The sequence below is a fragment of the Pseudopipra pipra genome, chromosome 1 (genome assembly GCF_036250125.1).
Source record: "Pseudopipra pipra isolate bDixPip1 chromosome 1, bDixPip1.hap1, whole genome shotgun sequence".
Taxonomy (NCBI): Eukaryota; Metazoa; Chordata; class Aves; order Passeriformes; family Pipridae; genus Pseudopipra; species Pseudopipra pipra.
This window is the reverse complement of record NC_087549.1, coordinates 11848120-11870747: the sequence shown is the minus strand read 5'-3', so window position 1 is coordinate 11870747 and position 22628 is coordinate 11848120. Positions and strand designations below refer to the sequence as shown.

General features: G+C 42.1%; 1 protein-coding gene across 1 annotated transcript in view; it reads left to right on the top strand.

Annotated features, from left to right (window-relative positions):
* The first annotated feature begins 18858 nt into the window (after positions 1–18858).
* Positions 18859–22628, top strand: part of FER1L6 (fer-1 like family member 6) — an 85180-nt gene continuing 81410 nt past the window's right edge. Inside the window, exon 1 of the mRNA XM_064645475.1 lies at positions 18859–19106. Within this exon, the coding sequence (XP_064501545.1) occupies positions 19087–19106 (20 nt within the window). The 5' untranslated portion in view covers positions 18859–19086. The remainder of the gene's footprint in view (positions 19107–22628) is intronic.

Genomic DNA, 22628 nt, shown 5'->3' with positions numbered 1-22628 from the left:
TAACTGCTGCCCACAAAGCTTTGGCTCTGATGCTTGTGTTGTAGTTCTCTACAAAGTATTCAAGAGCTGTACAGGGTGCTGGGATTTCTGTAAATGAATTTTAGTTATCTGCTCTAAAGAGGTTGAAAAGTCACTGAATTAGACTCTGGAAGAGCTGTTCTTAGTTTTACAGATCATTTGAGTGTGACACTCACTTTTTGCAAAAAGGCGACTACCTGAGCTGAAAGGGAATAAAACAGTTTTTGTACTTTGAATAAAGAAAATAAAAAAAAAATCCAAACAATGTTTTTAAGTTAGACACAAAATTTTTCAATCTTAAGAAATTTATTGAGCTGTGATTGCAAATCATGCTGGCAGCTCTCTTATGTGTTTGAAGCAGACACTAAGTGCTGAAAACCTAGAAATATTTTTGGGAACTTGAGTTGCAGTTGATGGTCTGCTGGCAACAGTGATACTATTACATTTGCTGCCATTGAGTGCTTAGGTGAGAAAGGCCATTTTCAGCACGAAGCTTTTCTGCATATATTTCACTACCTATTTGTCACGTCTTGAGCGATGATGTGGCAACGAAAAGCCATTGTGACAGCTCTATTACCCCTGCTCACAGTGAGGGCTGAGCTATGGCAGTGCCGTGCTCTGTCACTGAGAACTCAGCCCTTGGAAACTGTGATTAAAATATCCCCATGCAGGGCTGTCAATCTCACACAGGGTATTTCAGGTCTAATGTTGTTGTGGCCAGAGAGGAAAGCAAGCAGCTTTCCAAATTTCATGTGCCATCAGAAGTGAGGTGTGGGAATGGCAGGGAGGCTGGCAGGGGACGGAGGTGGCAGCCAGCAGGCTTTCCAGCTGGGATAGGGCTGTTCTTTCCCTTGCTCAGTACAGGCAGGGACTGAGACTGCTCCTCTGTAAGAAATAGTGTCTTGTATTTAGTATTCCTCTCGGGGTGATGCCATGTGCTGTTTCCAGTCTCCTGCTTTGAGCTCAGTTCCACCCTCACATGCCACAAACAGCACTTGATCTGCAGTGAGCCTGGGCTGCTGCCTGCTTTGGACAAAGCCAAGAAGAAACTAGCTTCTCTGGTGGGTTTTGGAGCAAGACACACAGATGTTTTATTGGCCAAGATGTGTGTGGCCTTTTGCTGGTGTTGTTTTCAATGCTCTTTGGTGTTTTTTAGTGTCACCGGGTGAGAAAGAAGAAGTGGATGGGACAGCATCATGTGTGTTTATTATCTAGCCTATGTTTTAATCGTGCTTCCTCTCTTCATAACTCCCTGCTATGGGAATAAAGGCTGAAAAAATTTTGTAGGAGAAATAAAGTCAGAGTTTGTGCCTAGGATTATCAGATGTCTCATTTCAGGGTGCCATGAGCCCTTCTTCAGAGGCAAAAATCACTTCTTCCTTTGATCTTATTTTATTTATTCCAAAATAGGTACAATTTCACTTTTGCCATCTAAAACTCTGAAGACTGGACAAGTTTTTACATCTGCCTGGCCAGCTATGAAGGAAGAGATCCAGTAGCCATGCCCTGCATATCTTCTGCTGTGCTGCGGGTGTGCTCCATGGGCCTGGTTTTTGGCAGCTCTTCCTTGGGATGAACACAGACAGTAGGAAAAAATTAATTGTCTGTGTTCTGCTGCTCAAATTTATCTAGAGATTTCACCCTCACTTGATTAAAAAATTTGCAAATTTATCTAGAGATTTCACCCTCTCTTGATTAAAAAATTTGCAAACCAATAAGCAATCCTGTGCAGGGACTCGGATGGCAAAAAGATTCATGCCTGCACCAAGCTCTAATTTGTTTTATCAGTTTCTTCAAAAACAGATAAGAGGTATTTTCTAGAGAAATGGAGCTGATCTTTTTCTACATGAGGTGTAAACCAACATTAAATAGAAAATTTATGAGGCAATTTTATCTAAGAAAGGAAAAAAACGCTCATACTAGTATCAAAGTACTTATTTACAGGGAGGTGTTATGGTTTATGATCATCCGTGAAAGAATCATAATATTTTAAAAAATTCAGGCTGAAGCATCACACCATTTTCTTTCTGATGCAAACAAGAGAGTTAAAGCTGAAGATTTGAGCTGTCGCTTTATTTGAATGACATATTTTTAATAAATAGTTTGCCTGTTGAAAAAATGCAAATGGAACGGGTTGAACTATTTCCTGATTTAATCTAAATGTATTCCATTGTGAGATATTCAATCCCAAACTGATCAAGGTTATATTCTTCACTTCATCAGCAAAACTGAACTGCTCCTTTCCTTTCAGTCAGTGACACAACATGTGGGACAGCTGTGAGGCTGCTGTGTGTTCCCCCGTGGATGGGAAGCATGTCCTCAGCTGATGAGAGCTGACCCGGGGAGGCAAAGTGATAAAGTGAGGTTGTAACTGTCTAAGTCAATAGGTTTACGTGTTGGAGGGGTGTCAAGGGCAGAAAGGTTTTAACTCTATGTAATCCCTCAATTTTCTTGGCTTGCTGAGCAGTAGTGCTGTGTCTGCGTGGCTGACACCTGGAACAATGATACTTCAGAATAAGAATTAAAGACCTGGATGAAAATATAAGGACAGAAGTGAAGGGGCATCTGAATTACAGTGGTTCCTACCAGCCTCTTAGGACTGACTCATTCATCAGCTTCATGGTCACATCAGTGTTACGTACTGCACTATAATGGTCACATAATTCCTTTTGTTTTAAAGGAAAAGAACAGAGATCTTGTCGTGGTTTGGACCTTGTTTTCCCCCAGAGGCTGAGAGAAGTGGTAGACCCCAAGGGGTGGAAACCCTTGGAAGTTTTGAAGTTCTGTCCAATGGGCGCTCCTGCAGAAATGTAAACATATCACAACCAGACCGGAAGAGAAGAGTTGTAGTTTTTGGTTGTTGTAGAAGAGGTGGCCATGTTGTGAGCCACGAGGAAGGGGCTCTGTGCCCCTTGGGCCCTCTGGCCCCCTCCCAGCCCCGGCTGGGGGGCTGCAGGGACCTGGAACAGCATAAAGCTGGGCTAGGTGCCTGTAGTTATGCTGGGAGATGTTTTTTCTCCATGGGCACAGACAGCAGCCAACAAGCACCAGAGAAGCGGTGGCAGAGAGCCAAGAGATAAGAACCTGAACCAGAAGAAGCAGCAGAAACAACATGCAGCACCGCAGAGAAGACTCCTGGAAGACAGAGCCAGGAGAAAGAGAGCCAGCAGCTGAGAGACAGAGTTTGGGGTAAGACTGATACCAGATTCCCCAAAACTCCCTTGGAGACCCTCTTGGGGAAGAGGGACATGGACTCCTATTTAGGAGAAGAGTTTCAGACATGCAGCACTAGAGAGAGAGAGAAGAGCTGAGAAGCTCAGAGAGTCCCGGGTGCTGGACCGGGACGGCCAGATGGAATGCGGGGGGAGTTGACCTTGGCTCCCCCCCTTGCACTGCTGCTGCGGTGGCAGCCTGAGAGACAGGGCACAGAGGCCCTGCAAGAAGGAGCTGAGTCTCCTGCAAGAGATACCAGACAGTCACGAAGACCCCCCTGTGTCTTCGTGATATGACGTGGTGATACGACCTTGTCTGGGGTTACGAAGCCCACGGAAGACCCCTCGGTTGAGGCGATGGGGCCGGGGGAGTTTGATACCTCCCTCGTTGAGTGCTGGCAGAAAGCCAGCTATCAGCTGCTGCATGTGGAGAAGACAGACAGACTGCTGCCTCAGAAGATGCTGCTGTTCAAAGACTGGAAGGGATCTGTCCTTCTTTCCCTCCTGGACTTTTATTTGGAGGGGAGAGGAGACCTGATCCACTGTAAATACTATATGTCATGGTAGAGATAGTGTGTGATCGTGTGTATAATGTGATATGATATTTATTTGTACAGTCATTGTAATATATTCCCTTTCCCCCACTTTGAGTCTGGTGTGTTTTGTCTGGAAAAGCCCATCTCACATTAGGTTGAGATGTGGGAGGGGGGATGGAACTAGGGAATTGGATTTTGGGACTATCTCAAACCATGACAGATCTGTATCATGACTGTGAAGTGAAAAAAGCATTGATTTCCTAATTGTGCCTATTACAAGATTGCTGAAACCAAACCCAGTATGGTAACTGCAATAGCAAGTTCACCAGGAGCAGCCCAGCTAATGTGATCTGCAACAGTAAAAGAGGCAAAGTGTCTTGGCTTTCAGTGTACCAGATTAGTTCCAACAGTAAGACAGGTTGTCCTGAGGACAGCTGGCTTCTGGAGCTTGTAGAAAGAGACAATAATCTGAATAGCCCCCCTGTAATCCAGAAGGAAACAGTCGGTGACCTACTGAGCTGCTTGGATCCCCACAAGTCTATGGGACCAGATGAGATCCACCCAAGGGTGACAAGGGAGCTGGCGGAAGAGCTCACCAAGCCTCTCTCCATCATCTACCAACAGTCCTGGCTCACTGGGGAGGTCCCAGATGATTGGAAGTTGGCAAATGTCACGCCAATCCACAAAAAGGGCCGGAAGGAGGACCCAGGAAACTACAGGCCCATCAGCCTGACCTCAGTGCCTGGCAAGGTCATGGAGCAGATCATCCTGAGTGCAATCACACAGCACCTACAGGATGGACAAGGGATCAGAGCCAGCCAGCAGGGGTTTAGGAAGGGCAGGTCCTGTCTGACCAGCCTGATCTCCTTTTATGATCAGGTGACCCACCTGGTGGATGAGGGGAAGGCTGTGGATTTGTCTACCTGGACTTCAGCAAGGCCTTTGACACCGTCTCCCACAGCATTCTCCTGAAAAAGCTGCAGCCCATGGCTTGGACAGGGGCACTCTTGGATTAGGAACTGGCTGGAGGGCCGGGCCCAGAGAGTGGTGGGGAACGGAGCTGCATCCAGTTGGCGGCCGGTCACTAGGGGTGTCCCCCAGGGATCAGTGTTGGGCCCAGTTCTGTTTAATATCTTTATTGATGATTTAGATGAGGGGATTGAGTCCATCATCAGCAAATTTGCAGATGACACCAAGCTGGAGGGGAGTGTCGATCAGCTGGAAGGCAGGAGGGCTCTGCAGAGGGACCTGGATAGGTTGGAGAGTTGGGCTGATTCCAACGGGATGAGGTTCAACAAGGCCAAGTGCCGGGTCCTGCATTTTGGCCACAACAACCCCATGCAGCACTACAGGCTGGGGACAGAGTGGCTGGAGAGTATTTTTAGATACACAAAATGCACAATGGCCTGCCTTTCTGGCAAATATTTGGTAAAATGGACGTTTTTGGGAATGTGCCCTGCTCTGCTGTTGTTAACACTAAATATTTGTCATTGCAAGTTAGAGGACAAAATGGTTGAAATAATAGAATCAGAGAATGGTTTGGATTGAAAAGGACCTTAAAGATAATTTAGTTCCAAACCCCTGCCATGGGCAGGCAAACCTCCAAGACAGGGAGAGGATCCACGTACCTGTCTCTAGTGCTGGTTGCAGTAAAGTTTTATCCCACTGTCAGACAAAATGGGAATTTTATTCCTGCTGTATACAAAATAGGAATTTTATTCCTCCTGTATACTTGAATCAGGGTAAAAAAGCCACAGATGTTGTTGAACTTGCTGCTGCAGTCATTGCAGTATAATGGGACAGATAACACAAACACAAGGTCTAGCTTCAGCTTCTCTGACCTGTATCTATAGGGACCTTTGCAGTCCTAAGTTGTTCAGGCACCTGCTGGCAAGATTCAAGGGTGAATTTATCTTATAAATCCACTGGAGCTTTTAAAACCACAAGAGACTGGGTAACAGAGGCTGAAATAATTCTGGAAAGAGAGAGATGGGCAGGCAATGGCTCAATGTTTTTCCAAGCTGTGGATTTGCTTTATGGGAATAGCCTGCAGTTTAAATAATCTGGAGAATTGTGCTAGCGAAGGGGGACAGAACTGTGCTTGTTCCAAGAGGGACTAAAGTGCAATGGGAAAGCTCCAGCAACCTAGAAACTGCTTGGGAGTAGCTGACCTGAAAATAAAATAGGAAACACTGACACCATCCCTCAAAGTCTTCCAGGGTGCCTCAAGGTCTTCAGCACCTGACTGCCTGTTCATGTGCTTTGCTGGCATAGTGCCTTCCTGGGCTGCCTCAGGGCTGGGTGAACCTGTGCCATGGCACCCTGGCATCTTAGGGATGAGTTTGGCAGAGATCCAAGATCTGTTTATTTTCTATTTTCGTCTGTTTGGAGAACAGGTTTATCTGCTGGCTCCAGGACCTAGCCCAGATTCAGCCCAGCTGAGGGCAGTGAACCCACAGATGCTGCAGTTGCAGGCTGTACCTTTTGTGTGCTGGCTTGGGGAGCCCTCCCTGCCACCCCCTCAATATATGATTATTTATAGAATGCAGAACAAGTTCAGGAGAGACCAAGACTCATGATTTCTGTCTCTTTTCATTTTTTCCTGAATTCTTAGCATCATGGTTAACAAATCCAGATAGGATGTAGAAGACTCACCTCCCCATTGGGTTGCTCTCAATGACTTAACCTGGTTTTCGCATGTTTTTATAGAAATTTTTAAGGAAATATCTTAGCAGGTGTTGAGTGTCAAGACTTTATCGTGGAAAGCTTCAATTGCTGAACAGGCACTTCAGGAGAAATGCATAGAGATTTTGGAAATAAATGTCATGTCAGGGTTACTGTGAGGGTCATGAGGCACTGAAACACGTTGTTGAGAGAAGTTGTGGATGCCCCATCCCTGGAAGTGTTCCAGGCCGGGTTGGATGGGGCTTTGAGTAACCTGGTCTAGTGGAAGGTGTCACCATGTATGGCAAAGGAATCAGAACTAGATGATCTCTAAGTTTCCTTCTAACCTGAACCATTCTGTGACACCTAACTGGCTTTATTCAGACTCAGATAAGTGGATATTTGGCTTCTGAATATATATATATGATATATACAGATATGGGATTGTTTGCAGAATGTGATCTAAGCTATGTGTGTTCCTGATGCTGCAGCTCTGTTTCTGTTGCCAGAAACAGTATCTCTAAGAAATGGGATGGGGCTTCTGCTGCTGCAGCTTTTAATGGAAAAGGGAGAGAGCAGGTGTGCTCCAGGCTCTGCTCGCAAAGGGTTCTTTACCAGAAAATGAGCATTTAAGTGACAAAGGGTTTGGTTATCATTTGTAAAAAGCATCAAGCTTTCTTCCCTCCAATTCTGTTCTGTGTTTGGGTGAAAACATAATGACTGTTAAATGAGCTTTTTTAAATTTTTCATAAAACATGTTAGCTGTGGAAAAGGCAGAGGAGTTAAAATAAAGTCTAGCGTTTTCCCTGCAGACTTTCTTGCAGAGACTCCTACAGATACCGAGGTCTGCAAATCTATGATTCCTAAATGCAGTTGCTCATTTTTTGCACACAGAAATTCCTGTGAGTGGCTGTTTTGAGAGAAATCTCACAGATCCTGAATTTTCCTCACTTGCATCTACAGTCATTTTTACCCAAAACAACCCAATCTGAAGTTCATTTTCTGAATTTTTCTCCATTTTTCCAAAAATGGGGAATTATTTTTGTGTAAATGTGACAGTTCTTTTAAAGTGCACTGTTTTTTTCATGAAAGATCAGCTAATTATTTTAAAAGGAACTATACAGAGAAGAGAAGAAGCAAGCTTTTTGGTGCAGCTATAAATTTCTTAGGTGTTCCCATTTCCTGGGTATAAGTGGTTTGATAAACTACTCCTGGATATGAAACCCTCTATGAGAGCAGTGTAGGTCTGTGTTTTACAGAGATTTTGCAAATAGCAAAGGCTGTATGTGCTCAAATGCTGCTGTAAATAAGTTATACACAGGTGATTGACATCTGCATTTCCAGTTTTAAGGTTTGCACAGTGCTGCTTGGATTTGTTTTGCACAAATTAAATTTTATTACATCTCAAATTTCTGTTATTTTTAATTATATTAATATCTAAATTAAAGTTGAAAAGTGTGGCTATCAGCCTACAAAGTAGATGCCAAAACTGATCTAAATGTCTTGAAAAAAAGATTTCAATTCATGTTTACTGAGATGAATGAAAAAAAAAATCTCTTTTCTCTCTGTGCTTTTTCTTATTTGTACTCCTAGATGCCCATTTTATCTAGTTTTCAAGTTTCCAGTGTAGTGGATTTTTGCTGTTTAAAATAAAGCATTCCCTTTGCAGGCCAACAAATGTGTTTCCAAATCAGAAAGAAAAGTATTTGTCTTTTGTGCCTCACTAACCTGTGCTGGTGCAGTGAGGTTAGTGGGCTGTGGTGGGCTGTTTCTGTGTTGATGCTGGCAGTGTTATTGTGTTCAATAACTGTACATCTCTGCTGTGACTTAGGGCAGTTCAGAATAGCAAATATTACCCCTAATTTCATTTTCTGCAGAAAACTGCCACAAAGAAAATGCAGCTTTTTGTACGCCTCCATGTTTAACAAGGGCTGTAATTTTTACAGTATGTGTTTGTGTGGAAAGACAATTAATGGAGACATATTTCCTCCCATTTGCAAATCAAACCCTCCTAATAAACAATGAGTCAAATCACAGCGACATTAGTGAGAAACCTCATATGCTCTTTTCTTTGCTGAGTGATGAGTGAAATGTAGTAGCAGCTGCATTTTCCTGTCTCTGTCAGTCCAGACAGAGCTCAGTGGACTGTTGGCTTTAATGTCTCACAGATCAATATAAAATGAGCATAGAAGTGGTTTGTTTTAAAAGAATCATCTACTTTTATCTTTGCCTTTCATAGTTACTGTATTTTTAGTATAGTTTGAGGCAGTGGTTGTAATGAAGATTCCAAACTTGCACTGTGAAACCAGACTGTGTACTTGGTGCTTGGAGGGGGATGGAATAGTGCACACCATATTCAAGCTCCTTTTAGCCCCTGGTTTGGGTTTAAAGCTCTCAGTTTAAGTCCTGGGACCAAAATGCCCTTGTCCATTCTTTGATATCTTGGTAGGGAAAAGATGCTGCCACAAAGGGAGCTCAGAGCCACATTTCAGTCAGCTCTGTGCAGGCCATTAAAGAACACTTATCACCAAATGAGAACAAAATCATGCAGTGTGTGAATGAACAGGATTCTGCTTATTACAATGACCCCTATTAGGGCTCAGGGTCTCCTGGGGAAGATTTTGGGTAATGCAAAGCAAAAGGGCAGTCTGTCCCACATTAGTCCCACTGTTCATGGATCAAAGCCTGGGTTGACTGTTCCCTTGCTGGAGTCTCCAAGGGCTTCAGTGGGGCCCTGCCATGGGGGCACACTGATGCTTCTGGTACTTCCACTTTGCACTGCTTTTTTCTGCAGCTCAGTATGGAGCTGTGGGCTGCCTCATTTGTTCTCCAAAGTGGGAGTTGAGTGTTTTGAGCTCTCTGTATTATCTTATCCACCTCCCATTTTTTTGAGCTCATTTTTTTACTAAATAGAATTCTTTCTTCCAGTTTGTAATTTTGAAAATGAGGGTCTATTTATAGCATCTATAGACAGGAACCTATTATAGGTCTGAATAAGTCCTAAGATGATGGCACCCAAATTTTGAGTGGGATCTTTAAGGAGTGATTGCTCTTGCTAAAATGGAGACACTCCCAAACACTTAGCAGTTGCTGAGGCCATTCAGGGAGATGTAAAATACTTGTGTTTGGCCAACAGAAGCAGCATCTTCCTGAGGAAAAGATTTGTGTGACCAGGAAAAAAGGTGTGAAGTGCAAACATGGAGCCAGGAGGTACCCACCAGGGGCAAAGCTGGTGAGATCCACAAAGCTGACTCTGCTGGGTGATGTTTGCCAGCCTTGCCATCTTCTCTGTGCCCAATAAGGGAAGTGAGTCCTCAGAGCCAGAGAAACCATCATCCTGGCTTTACATACTGCATTCTGAAGTTGCACCTGAAATCATAACCGTGTAAATACACATTTGTGAAAAGCACAAGGAAAATTCTCATGGCAGTGGCACTGAAATAACAAGATGCTTCCTCAAATTTAGCTCTTTGTTCAATATTGATTCACCTGGTCCAGACACACAGTGTAAGGAGGTGTTGACACACCAGCCTACTTGGCAGAACTCCATGTTATAGCCCAATTTTATATTTGTACCTGCCCTACCATTTGATACAGGCTGTAGAAACTGCATCACATAATGATGTCAATGGGTTGACAATCAAAAGGAAGCCAAGAACTGAAAAACAGCTTTGCAAGGGGAAAAACTGAGTGTCATGGGCATAACTGTAGATGGGAGTTTGCATTACATAGAGTAATAGAATGGTTTGGGTTGGACAGGACCTTAGAGATAATCTAGTTCCAACTATCCTCCCATGGTCAGGGACATCTTTCACTAGACCAGGTTGCTCAAAGCCCCATCTCCTTTCCCTTCTCATACTAGGCATGAATAATTTGCAATAATTGTGTCAAATTCTCTGATCCCTTAGGACTGCTTTGCATGATGTGTGGGAACATTAAAAACTACAAACCATCTAGAGTGGAGTGGCCTAACAGGTAAGATTGGGAGTTATTCCTTGATTTCTCAGCCTGTAAATGGTTTTGGTGGATATGTGTATGACTTTCACTTTGCAGCCAAATCATACTAGAAGTGGAGAGAAGTATTTAAGAAGAGGCTGAGATTCTCAGGTGATATTGTTCTAACAGCTCAGACTATTAAAAAACCCCCAAACATAACAAAAAATGCAAAAGGAGACTACAATACTTTGCAAGATCTCTAATGATAAAATCATTATAAAATCAAGATAAACCTGGTCATGGAAATACTTGTGAAAAATTCATAGCATTAAACCTGTCCATATAATGACCTTGTACCTTATCCACTAGGAAAAAACAGCTTTACGCTTGCTGCTTTGAAATCCAAAAATGTTATGTATTCATCATTTTCTATAACTGATTTAAGTTACAACTGAGTGAGTAGTTTGCAAGGAACTAATGAGAACGGAACACCATCTGGGATGCCTAAATCAGGGACAAGTTATCAGATGTTCAGAAGTGCCAGTGTGGATATTTGTGAAGGCGTTTGCCATGCCCAAAAGTTAACATAATTATTTGGAAGGCTGGTTTGGTTACATATTCAGACCTGAAACAGTTCAAAAAAATTTGCCAATTCTGAGGCAGCATTGGTGTTTCCTGGCCCAGTTCAGTCAGTACATGGGCAGAGCTGTTCACAGGGAGAGCCTTTGCCTGCCTATAAAATCAAATGAAGGGGAAAGTGACACTTCATATTGTTAAGTGGGACCACAACTGGGAAATCTTTATCAACAGTACTGGGAGGTATTTTGGGGGCTCTGAATTACAGTGTTTGGGTGACTGGGCATTTTAAGGACTGTAGTACCCCTGCTGGGGGCTGCTCTTCAGACAGTCCTTCCCTGCAGCTGGCCCTCTACTGTATTTTGTTTTCTGAAGCTGGTCTGCATGGATGTTAGGGCATCAGGAAGAGAGACTGCTGCCTATTGCTGCTGTGATCTCCTGTTTAAGACCTGTATGCAGCTTTGAAGTGGAGCCGTATGAAGACATCGCCATTCTGGTCTCATTCTGGTTTGAGACATCACAGAAGAAAATTAAATAAGGATATAATTTAAAAACTGCTTTACAAACCATCCCACTAATATTATGAAGGCAAAGCAATGCAGATAAAATACATGGAGCAATTCCAAATCCATTAGCAGCGGATATGCTTAGAAACCCCATGCCTATTATGGAAATTTGTGGGCAGGTGTCCATAAATTGATAAAAATGCATACTCCAAGCAATGCTCACAAAGTTGAGGCTGGAATAGTAATTTGGGAACTGTGCAAGGCACTGACAATAACTGTTCTCCACAACTATACACACAGAATAAAACGTACAAGGCTGGGAAAATCAGAATTAATGGCAAACTAACTTTACAAGGAGAACTGAATGTTTCACATGTGCCTATAGAAGGAATTAAATCTGTTTAATGCAAAAATTGGGAAAAAGAAGACAAATCATTGAATATAATCAGGAGCTCAGTCTGAATCACACCCAAGTGAAAATCATTTCAAAGCTATAGTTGTCTTTGCCTTATCAAGCCTATGCTATGGAATGGGGTCTAAACAAATGAAGAAGCATGTGATGTTACAGGTGCAGTAACTGCCTGGTCTTGCAAAAGGGGAGAAGGTATAAAAATAATTCTATGGGTAATGTTAGCTTTACAACAACTTGCTTGTGGAAAATTAGGGTCAGGATCAACAGGGGACAGTAATAAGACAAACTTTGGAAAGGAGAATGGAATATTACTGTGGGTAACGCTGTGTGAGGTTTTAAAGTACAGAACAGTCCCTCATGCACATGACCAAGCTGCGGAAGCTTGCCTAGAGGTGGGATTTGTATTATGGACACTGCAGAGAAAATTATGTTTCTGTTGAAGTAAAAAAAAAAAAACAAAATAGGCATCTGCTGACATATGAGCATGAAAATGTTGCCCACAGGATTTCAGATTCAATTTAAATGAATAAGCTTGTTGTGAATTAAATAAACCAACAGAGCCAAGAAATGCAGTTTTAAAAAAATTTTCTTTCCCTTTTCTAGTGCGACACATCTGAGGAAGCAACTAACTTTATTATATTTTTAATTACAGTTGTGCAGACACAAATGTTTGAATGATTTATACAGAATTGTATCATAGAGGGAAACCAAAAGATCTATATCTGAGCTGCATGGGAAGCTGTAAGAATAAAAATGAGGAGAAGAATTTTATTTAATTCATATGGGAGAAATCTGGCTGTGTAAATTCCAGTCTCCTCATACTATATATAAAACTGAGAAATGGATGCATATGAAGCTGAGATGTCTCTTTGTATATTACCTTCAAACTACTGGGAAGTGCTCATTTAAGAACAGTGAGGGATCCAGGTACAAGCCTTTGTAAGCTGCTTTTGATTTTGTTAAGTAAAACAAAGTGAAGGACATGGTTGAAGCTTTTCCTGTGGAGCAGAAGGATAAGATTTCAGTCACACTGCAGATCAGGTCAATCTTGTATATATTTGCACAATGTCCTTTCTACTTGATGCCAGAATCAAATATTGCAGAGTTCTTGGGTAGTGCCAGGTAGTATGGTGTGGTGACCTTGTTTGTAGCAAGACTAGGGTGACCTGATGTTTTGAACTTGAGGGGAGTATTGAACAGGAGCAATAACCCTCCATGGTGTTGGTTATTAGATATGTCTTCTTGTTATGCTGGTAGGTTTAATCTAAGTACCACAAAACTGAGAAGGACTTTTGGGTCTTTTATTCCACCCTCTTTCCTGGGCCATGGCTGCAAGTGTGAAAACCGAACCTGCCAGGAGAGCTCAGGACGTTCCCCTGGTAGATGTCCACACCCACATGAGCTCTCTAGGAGCATCTTAGGTCAGCTGTCAAAATGCTTCTTTACCTCCATTGATCTAGAGGCTCTAGGTGACTATTTCACATGTAAACATTTAGTCTGCAGACATCTGGAGTTAGGAGAGATGAATCTCACCTCTGTCATCCACGTTAGGCAGATTATGACCAAGCAAACTGTGACTTCCAACACAACTCCTTTCTTAGAGCAGAAGAAAAGTAAGAAACTTGACAGCAGGTCCAACTTCCTCCTTTTATGTTAGCGTTGGCTTGTGCTTGGCTGTCTTCATTTTGCACCATTTTTGTTAGTCGGTAAGAAGGAAAATGGATTGATTTGAGCTGGGGGTAAACTGAGAAGTGACAAATGAAAGAGAGTTTCTGCCTCTGCAAAAATAACAGTATTCTGGGGACTAAAACTGTGTGTTTTTAGAGCAGAATTAAATATATTCCTGCTGTAGAAGCAATCATGTAGCGGGTGGGTTTGAGTGAGAGAAGATACCAGTGTTGTAGGATACCGGTGTTGTTGAATGAGCTACAGAGAGAACAGATCTTTGCCATGTTTGTTTCCTGATACTTAAGACACAGCAAGCCAGGGAGAAAACACATAGAGCATTTGGGTCTGTCATGTCATTGAGTCAGTGCTGTAGTTGGTAGAGATGCTGGGGTGAAGTGCTTTGCTCTTCCTTCTCTCTCCTCCCAGTTCAGCTGCTACAGACCAAGAAAATCTGCCTCTTGAAATGGTGGCAGGGCACACTCCTGAGAAACCCTTAGCAGTGTTTCTCAGGAGTGTGCCCTGTCACCATTTCCCAGCAGATATTCCTCTTGCTGCTGTCTCTAACTAACTAATTCAGAGAAAAACAGGGAAGACTTGGACCTCCAGGAGACCTCACACCTGAATGACTTCTAGCACAAGGTTTTCCTGGGAAGGATGTCCCAAGCTTTGCCCAGGCTATGGTAGGGCAGGGATGGGCTTCAGCCTCCCTTATATGCTCCAGACTTCACACTAGCTTCAATTAGGCAGCATAAGATTTTATCTGTGTACCTCAAGGGGTTTCTGTTCTGAAAGCAGAGAGAAAGGGGCCATCAAAGTTGGCAGGTTGTAGTTCATTTACATGAGAACTCTTCTTCCCTTCCAGTGCATGGAAAATGTTTTTATAGTGGTTGTGCATGATGTCTATTCCAAATCTTCTACATCAATAACCATCTTTTCAGGACTGAATTTATTCATAAAAGCCCAGCAACTTTTTTCCAAGAAGCATGAACTGCTAGAGAAACCAAAGATTATAGTCTGTTAATTGTGAATTTAAAAAAACCCTTTCTTTAAAAACCTACTGTATTTGGGAACCTTGTCCTCTGTGCTCTGAATGGAGTAGTTTTACCCTTAATTTCTTCTGGTATCTCAATATTACACGCTCATGTGCTAAGTAGCAGCAGCTGCACTGCTTCATCTGTAGCTATGTGTCTTATGCAATATGTTTCCACAGTAAGAAACAAGTGATCATCTTTGCCATTCCACTAAAGATTTTAGAGGCCCTAATGTATCCCACGTTTGTCTTTTCCAAGCATCAGTGTCTGAGCTGTAATTTGTCTGGAAGCTGCTCCATGCACTTGGTGACCTCAGTCACTGTCCTCTGTCCCTTGTTAGTTTCTACTGCCTTCTTTTGGCACAACTGCACAGAATAAATTTTAGACTGTGGAGAGTATAAGAACTAGGAGTGTAGTAAGTGGCATAATACTTTTTGTCACAAAGCGAAGAAATTATAGATGCTTCATCCACAAAAGGGACACTTGGGCATGGCCACTGCATAAATAAAATGTCCCTGTAATGAAATCCCAGAGTGAGTATTCACAATGAACCTCTTAATTTGTCCTTCTTTCCCCTTTCCTTCTGAAGTGTGTAAGAATCTCTTCCACCTTTGCATCTGCCTAGGTGGAGCCCTTTTCCTCATTCCTTGTTTTTCCATATCTGTCTAGCAATGTGCTTTACAAAGACTGTGCTTCTCCTCAGCATTTCAATACATTACAGTGTGTTACTCAAACCCTGCCTTGCAAGCATAGTAGCACTGCTCAAACTAATAATGATAACCATGCAATAAGAACTAGCCACACCTTCTGGCTACTCTCAGATAAACTCTCTAATCAACTTCCCTTGTCAGGGGCTGAGGAAATACTTATGGGTAAACATTTATGAGTCACAGTGGTTTCTAAAAGACACCTGCTGGGGAAGCAGGAAAGTACCCAGGGTTATGTAATCCCTCAGCCAGGGAGCTCTCTCCAAAGAGCATTGCATTTTGGGAGATGGGTCCAGGCAGATCTACTTTTACCTTTTCCCCCTCCCTATTGAAATACAACAGTTTTCCATGTTTAATCTTTGGGTAGCTGTTTTGAAAAAGAAAAAAAAAAAAGTTGTTCTTGAGTTATTAGAGTCAATTAATACCAACCTAAATCCCACTGTTGGAGGACAGCAGAAGCCCCACAGTGGATTTCCAATAGTCAACAATTATCTCTCCTTGCAAAGACTATTTGCGCTTCAAAGTACCCTGCCATTTCTGTGAGGATGTATTAACCCTAAGATATCAGCAGACTAAAGCTATTGACACACTTTCCCTCTTCCTTTCCTTCCTGCAGACAACAGACCTTCCCTACAGTCCCTGCTTTTCAGCTCACAGTTGTGTTTTGCAGTCTCCTCTGCCCCCATGATGTTCAAGCAAATCAGACAGACCTCACAGGACTCCTTGATGACACTGAAGTGTCCCTCATCTCACTTTCATTTATTTCCAAACTTAAGGAAACCAAATCAAATTACTGTCATAATAGTTCTGAGCATGTGCCTCTACACAGAGATTAATACAGTTGAATTTGTCCACTTTAAGCATTAATTCAGAGTACTGCCTCCTGTGCAGTACAGCCCTCAGTGATCTCCCACAGAGCCAAGAGACTGGTGTCTTTTAGGGAATTAGAAAAATAAAAGTGTCTAGGGTGAGATTAATGCCCCTTTAATGTCATAAAGCCTTTTCCAGCTCATGCAGAGCAGTGAGGCACAGCTCTGCTGGCCTCCTCTGGACAGTTACACTAGGAAGTGCCCTGGAGGGCTGAATCAAAGACAGCTTATACCTGATGGATGTCTGTCACCAAGAGAGATGATTCTCTCACCTTAAGATAGGTTGGTATCCTAAATGTGAAGGAAACTACATAAATTCTGCAAAGTCACGATGAGTGGCAGCTATAATATCCACTGAGCTACCTGCACTCCAGAAAAATGCCTGAAATAATTATGAAGTAAAAGTGCTCAACACTGTGAAAGGCAAACTCTCTTGAATGTGGGAGCTGGACTGATTGAGGGTTACTCAGAATACCTTTAAAAAATTGAGTTTACATATTTTGTTTTATTTTAATCAGTTTTCAAAACTGAGCCCTGCAGCATCACCTACTGATAACTAGTGGGTCACACTCAATCCCCCTAATGTGCTGTATCACAATCCAATTGACACTGTATAAACACGGGCATCTTGTGCCATTAGAGATGCAATGGAGCTCAGCCATCCACAAGGGTTGGTAAGTATAACACAGGAACACCAAACATTTCTGGAGCAGTGAAGGGAGACAAAGCAGGATGTCCTGAAGCACCACAGACATCACTGGTTGCCCCAGTTGAGCAGAACTGCTCCCTTTGCATCCTTAGGTCCTCTCCTGTCTCCAGTTGCTGTCTTGATGAGCATTCACCTGGACATACCTAGACCCTTCCTCAGAAAGCTGCTACAACTACTTTGTCAGGATAAAAATATAATTGGGTGAAGGAATGAAGAACCACTCGCCTGATACCTTTAGAGGCCACACAAGGGAACCTGTGAGTCTAGAACAAGTGCTTAAGATTGGGGTTTCATCAGCATCTGAGCCAACCCGATGGCTCCATCTTTCCTCCTGTATTTTCTCTTCTGTTCCCAACCTCACAATGGCTCTTCCTCCTTTCCTCCTGGCTCCAGACTCTCTGGTTCCTCCTGGAAGACAGTTCCAAATTGTCCACTCCTTTGTGGTGGATTAGTAAGTTAAATTGTCTCAGAGAAGTGTTGCTAAAGTTGGCATAACATAAGCATCAGGAAGACGGCTGAGAGCAGAAGAGCGGACTGGTAAAGGGGAGTGATGCTCCCATCCCTTCTCAGCATTGACAGAGCTCTTAAATTAAGTCAGATTGTTGTGTGAAAATATAAATGTCTAAACTACGTGGTATGAATGTGTCCTCGTGAGTTTCCCTTAGCACCTAGAGCATCTGTGCTGAGTATCCAAGTGCTAAAACAGCTATAAACCCTGAAAAATCAATTAAGAAAATACTAACAAATGCTGATGCCCATTGCTGTTTCCCCCTGTCATAAACCATTTTTAGCTAAGATAGAGAGCAGTTTCTGTTTGGAAAGACCCGAATTAACCATCATGACATAAGATATTTCTCTTGCCAAGAAGACAGGTTTTTCTTTTCTTTCTCATTTGCTCCTCAACGCCACTCTTTGGTAACACTTGGACATGAATTGCCAAGGTACTGCACTGAGTAGCAAAATGATTGTATAGGCATTGGACTGCTCAGTAAGCCAGGTCCCCTTTTTTGTGCTAATTGTATTCATTATAGCAGTTTCCTTATTCTCGTGTGTTAATGGCTTTTTTTAATACATGAAACAGGTTTACTTTTGCAGAACTGTGGAACACAGTGTAGCATGTATATGTTTTTTATATGGGATTAAATGATCAGATAGTTAACACCCTCTGTGTTTGCAGCAGGTTGATGTTGTTAGTTTAATTAGCTTAAGCAAGACATTGCATAAACTATGTCTGTATTTTGTGCTAAAGTTTACATTTCTATTACTTCAAGGACTCATGAAAATGATGCATCGGTTGTATTGCTGAGAGACTGTAAAACATCATTTGCCATATGAATAATTTTAAAATGTTATACTATTCCTGCAAATGCCCCAGGGAAATAAGGAACTAGAATGATTCCCATATTGCAGCTGCATAAGCTGTAGTTCAGAGAGGATGTATGACTTGTGCAGTCACAGTAACATCATCATCTCTACGGGGAGCAGATTTCATCCTCTACTCATGCTGTAAACCCTGATATACCTGCACACACCATGCCCAGTATCAGAATATAGTATCATAGGATGGGATCACAGGAGAACTGATCTTGGAAGGGCTTTTTAGTGGTCTCTAGTTCAACCTCTGCTCAGAGGGTGAGCCATGAGTGCAGAGCAGGTTGCTCAGGGCTTGGTCCAACCAGGTTTTGAAAACTTGCAAGGACAGAGGACTCACAGCCCCACTGAGCAGCTTTTTCTAAAGCTGGACTATCCTCATCATGAAAACATTTTTTCATATATCCAGAACATATAGGAAGCAATATCTCTGAACCCTGAAGGGAACTAAACTCACAGGACTTTTCTTGTGCCTGTCCACTCCACCATGGAGTGACTGGCTGAGTCATAAGCTGGTTCCACCTGACAGCAGTGGTGGGGAGAATCCACTTGTGGCGGGAGGAGGAAAAAATGTCTCTGTAAAGGAGTACTATGAGCCAAACCCACAGACTTTTTCTAGGCTTCAGTAAGCAGCTAACTGCACTTGTACACTTCAGTGCTTTGGGAAACCTTATCTCCAATAACCGTCATGAATATAATTAAGTGTTCAAACAGCCTCACCCTACTGTGGCGGATCTCTCGATGGGTGGGTTAATCATAAACACAGGCAGAACCCCTATGGCACCCAAGGGAAGAACAGTGGTGTGTCTAGTGGGTGCTGGATGAGTTGCTGAAGGCCACCTTGACACTGGACAACAGGAAGATATAGGAGATGGAGGAAAAAAAGCCTAGGTAATTTTTTTATATTTTTCTAGAGCACAGGGAGCTTGTCAGAAAAAACCCACATCAGTGAAAATGTAAGACATTCTGCAGTGATAAAAAATGAAGTTTAGGAATACTGAAAGACTTAAAATTTTAACATTAAGGTGCTTGCATAAGGGTTTCACTTAAGTCAGCGAGTTTTGCAGTTAAGTCAGTTTCACTTTTGCAGCGAGTCTTTAAGGGAAGATCATTAATTCCATTGAACATCAAATGGAAGGAGATGAATGTCTCTGGCAAGCATATTTTCTTGTGTTTTTAGGTGTTTCTTTTTCATTCTGTCCAATGTTTTCTAGAAGTTTTTTCTTCAGGACTACCCTGATTCACACTTGGTGTGCTCTGACCTGGCAGTGCGAGTAAGAAAACAGAAATCCCTCAGAGTGCCCCAGTACGGGGCCCCGGGGCTTGAATGTACAAGAGTAGTTTCTGTGGCCGCATCAGTTGGCCTAACATAACTGGTATCTCTCCCTCTAATTTCTGATTCTGCCTTGAGGAAGTACTTAGAAACAGCCTTGTGATGCTTCATATGTAGATACATGTTTGTGTCAGTTTATCCAGTGAGAATGTCTTTTGATTTCAATAGGATGCATCTAAGGGCAAAATTTGACACTTAAATCTTTTAATGCTCAGGTGAAGTGGCTGGAAATAATCTTACTTTCCTGAAATAGATCCAATTCGTGAGCTGAGGATTAGCTCTAATTTGTGAAGTGCTTGTTTTTCATAAGGAAAGGTTACTGGCTTTTTGCTGTAAGAGAATGGAATACGTGAGTGTTTGCGACTTTGAGTGTATGTGTGTGTCTGTTCACTGAGAGAGACTGAGACTGAGGGGAGACCTCATCCTACAACTTCCTTGTGAGGGGAAGAGGAGGGGTGGACACATCTCTTCTCTGTGGTGACCAGTGACAGAACCCAAGGTAATGGCCTGAAGTTCTGAAGTTGTGTCAGGGGAGGTTTGGGTTGAATATTAGAAAGAGGTTCTTCACCCAGACAGTGGTTGGGTGCTGAAACAGGCTCCTCAGGGAAGTGGTCACAGCACCAAGCCTGACAGAGTTCAAGAGGCATTTGGACAATACTCTCAGGCACCTGGTGTGACTTTTGGGGATGGTCCTGTGCAGGGCTAGGGACTGGACTTGATGATCCTTGTGGGTTCCTTCCAACTCAGCATATTCTTTGATTCTGTGATATCCATGTTTATTCATATGTTTCTGTATTTCTGTTAACAGTAAGATTATTTAAATAGAATATCCTGCTTATAATGTATTTTCTTCTTTTTACCTTCTTTTGCAGTAGAGCTGAACATGGTTCTTGTAAGCAAATTTTGCCTTGGCTGTAGTAGACCAAATCCAGAACTTTTTCATGGATTTAGTAGTGTCTTTACAGACTCAGGAAAGTGGAACTGAGACCCAAGCTTGGCCAAAGTGCATAGAGCATTTGCCTTAGAATCTGCAAATTTTAATATTTAATAGAAAATAATTAATACAAAATAGTTTAATAGTTAATAGAAAATTTTAATAGAAATTTTAATAGTTTATGTAAATAGTAAATAAATTGTAGTGGTTAAATAAATTTAATGTAGTGACAAATTTTAATTTGTACCTTACCTTAAATTCTAGGACAACTGCACAAGTTTTTTTGTGTGTGTGTGAAAAGAAAGCCATGTTTTGTTTCAGTGGTTTGCTTCCCTCATTGAAACAATCTAAGAAAATGTACCTAAAACTAATCTAGTATTAGCTTTGATAAAATTTAGATCAACTTTTTCTATTTCTTCTGCTGAAATGGATTTGTTCTGCTGAGAGATATATGTGATTTTGGAGTCCAAGTCATTTAATGTTCTGTTGTCTGATCCTGCAGAGGACAGAAATCTCCATCAGATGTCTGGGTTGTTGGATTAGTCTCTGCACCAGAGAGTTCCCAGGTTCAGGGTTCTTAAAATTGACTTTAAACAGTTTATTAGCTTTGGAAAGTGGTAATAGTTTGTTTTTCATGGATTAGATGTATCTCATTTGAGTTGATGTTGTTGATTTTTAAGAAACCCTAGCTTTAACAATGCAAAATGTAAACAAGCAGTGATAAAACACTTGAGAATTTGAATTGATCATAGGAAAACATGAACTAGAACAATTACATGAATCCAATCTAAAAAATATTAATACCAATTTCTTCTGGGTCCTTTGCTAAGGTTGCTCTTTTTGATGTCAATGGATTTTTACTTTGAGGATGCTGAAGTATTTCATTCAGTCTGTGGTCTGATTTTCTTATGTGCTGCTATTGTAACTTCAGAACTGAACCTGGTTTCTCTGGCTGATAAGGAAATATGGATAATATTATTGCTGACATTCTGCTAATTGTTATTGATTTTGTCCCAGATGCAGTTCTGGGAGAGCTCTGGAGAAATAAGGAATTGCTTTAGAATTTACATCAGCGTACCTCACTGCAGGATTTAATCCACTAAAAATAAATGATGTAACTTCAGCTATTTACTAAGGTGTAAATGACTGATTTTTAAAAAAATGCACAATTATTACAGATTTGTCCAAAAGTCACTTTACAGTTGAATACAAAGCACAGTTGTTCCTACTTGTATAAGACGATTGATTTAGATTAGATACAAGGAAGTTTTTTACAATGAGGATGGTAAAACAGGTTGCCAAGAGAGGCCCTGAAAACATTCAAAGTCAGGTTGAACAGGGCTCTGAGCAACCTGATCTACTTGAAGATGTCCCTGCTTATTGTAGGTGGGTTGGATGAGAAAGCCTTTAAAAGTCCCTTCCAATTAAAACTGTTCTGTGATTCTATAGCTCTCTACCACCCCACAGTCTGAATACTTTGTGTATTCAAAGCTGAGGTGCAGCTGTGTTGTGCACAATGCTGGAAGGCAAGACAGGTGTCTCAAGGCAGCTTTGGGCTGTGGCAGGCACAGGGAGCTTGTCAGAAAAACCACACAAGTGCAAGGAAGGAGCTGGGCCTCCCCTCAACAAATTCTGGGCAGCTGCAAGAGACATCTGACTGTGCTTATCTGTTTTGGAGGAGGGTTTGGGCTTCTCTGTAAGCACTCAAGGAATTGTAATCCCTCCTTTTTGTGTCCTGTGCTTTGGGCTGTCACCTGTACCACTGCTGAGGGAAGGGCAAGGGGAGAATTCTCTCATGAGCTACATGGGGAGCATTTTGCTCTCATCAACCCATTAGTAAATAGGACATACTGCTTTTAATTTTCTGGTAGTTCATTATACAGCAGGGCCTCTTCATCACATGTCACCTCCTCGTCTGGAGGCAAAAATCTTTGCCTTCTGGCTAGTCCGTGATCAATTCCATGGGTTGGGTGGTTGTGTGCTAATCTTTAAAATGAGTCTGTGCTTGCCCTTGCAAAGGTCTTTAAAATCCTCAGAAGAAAGACTTTCTAGTTATTATCACATAGATATTTCTGCTGCATTACTGAGGAATACCTTTAAAACACACAAAATTAAGTGTGTTCTGAAAAGGTCTTATCACAGTAGA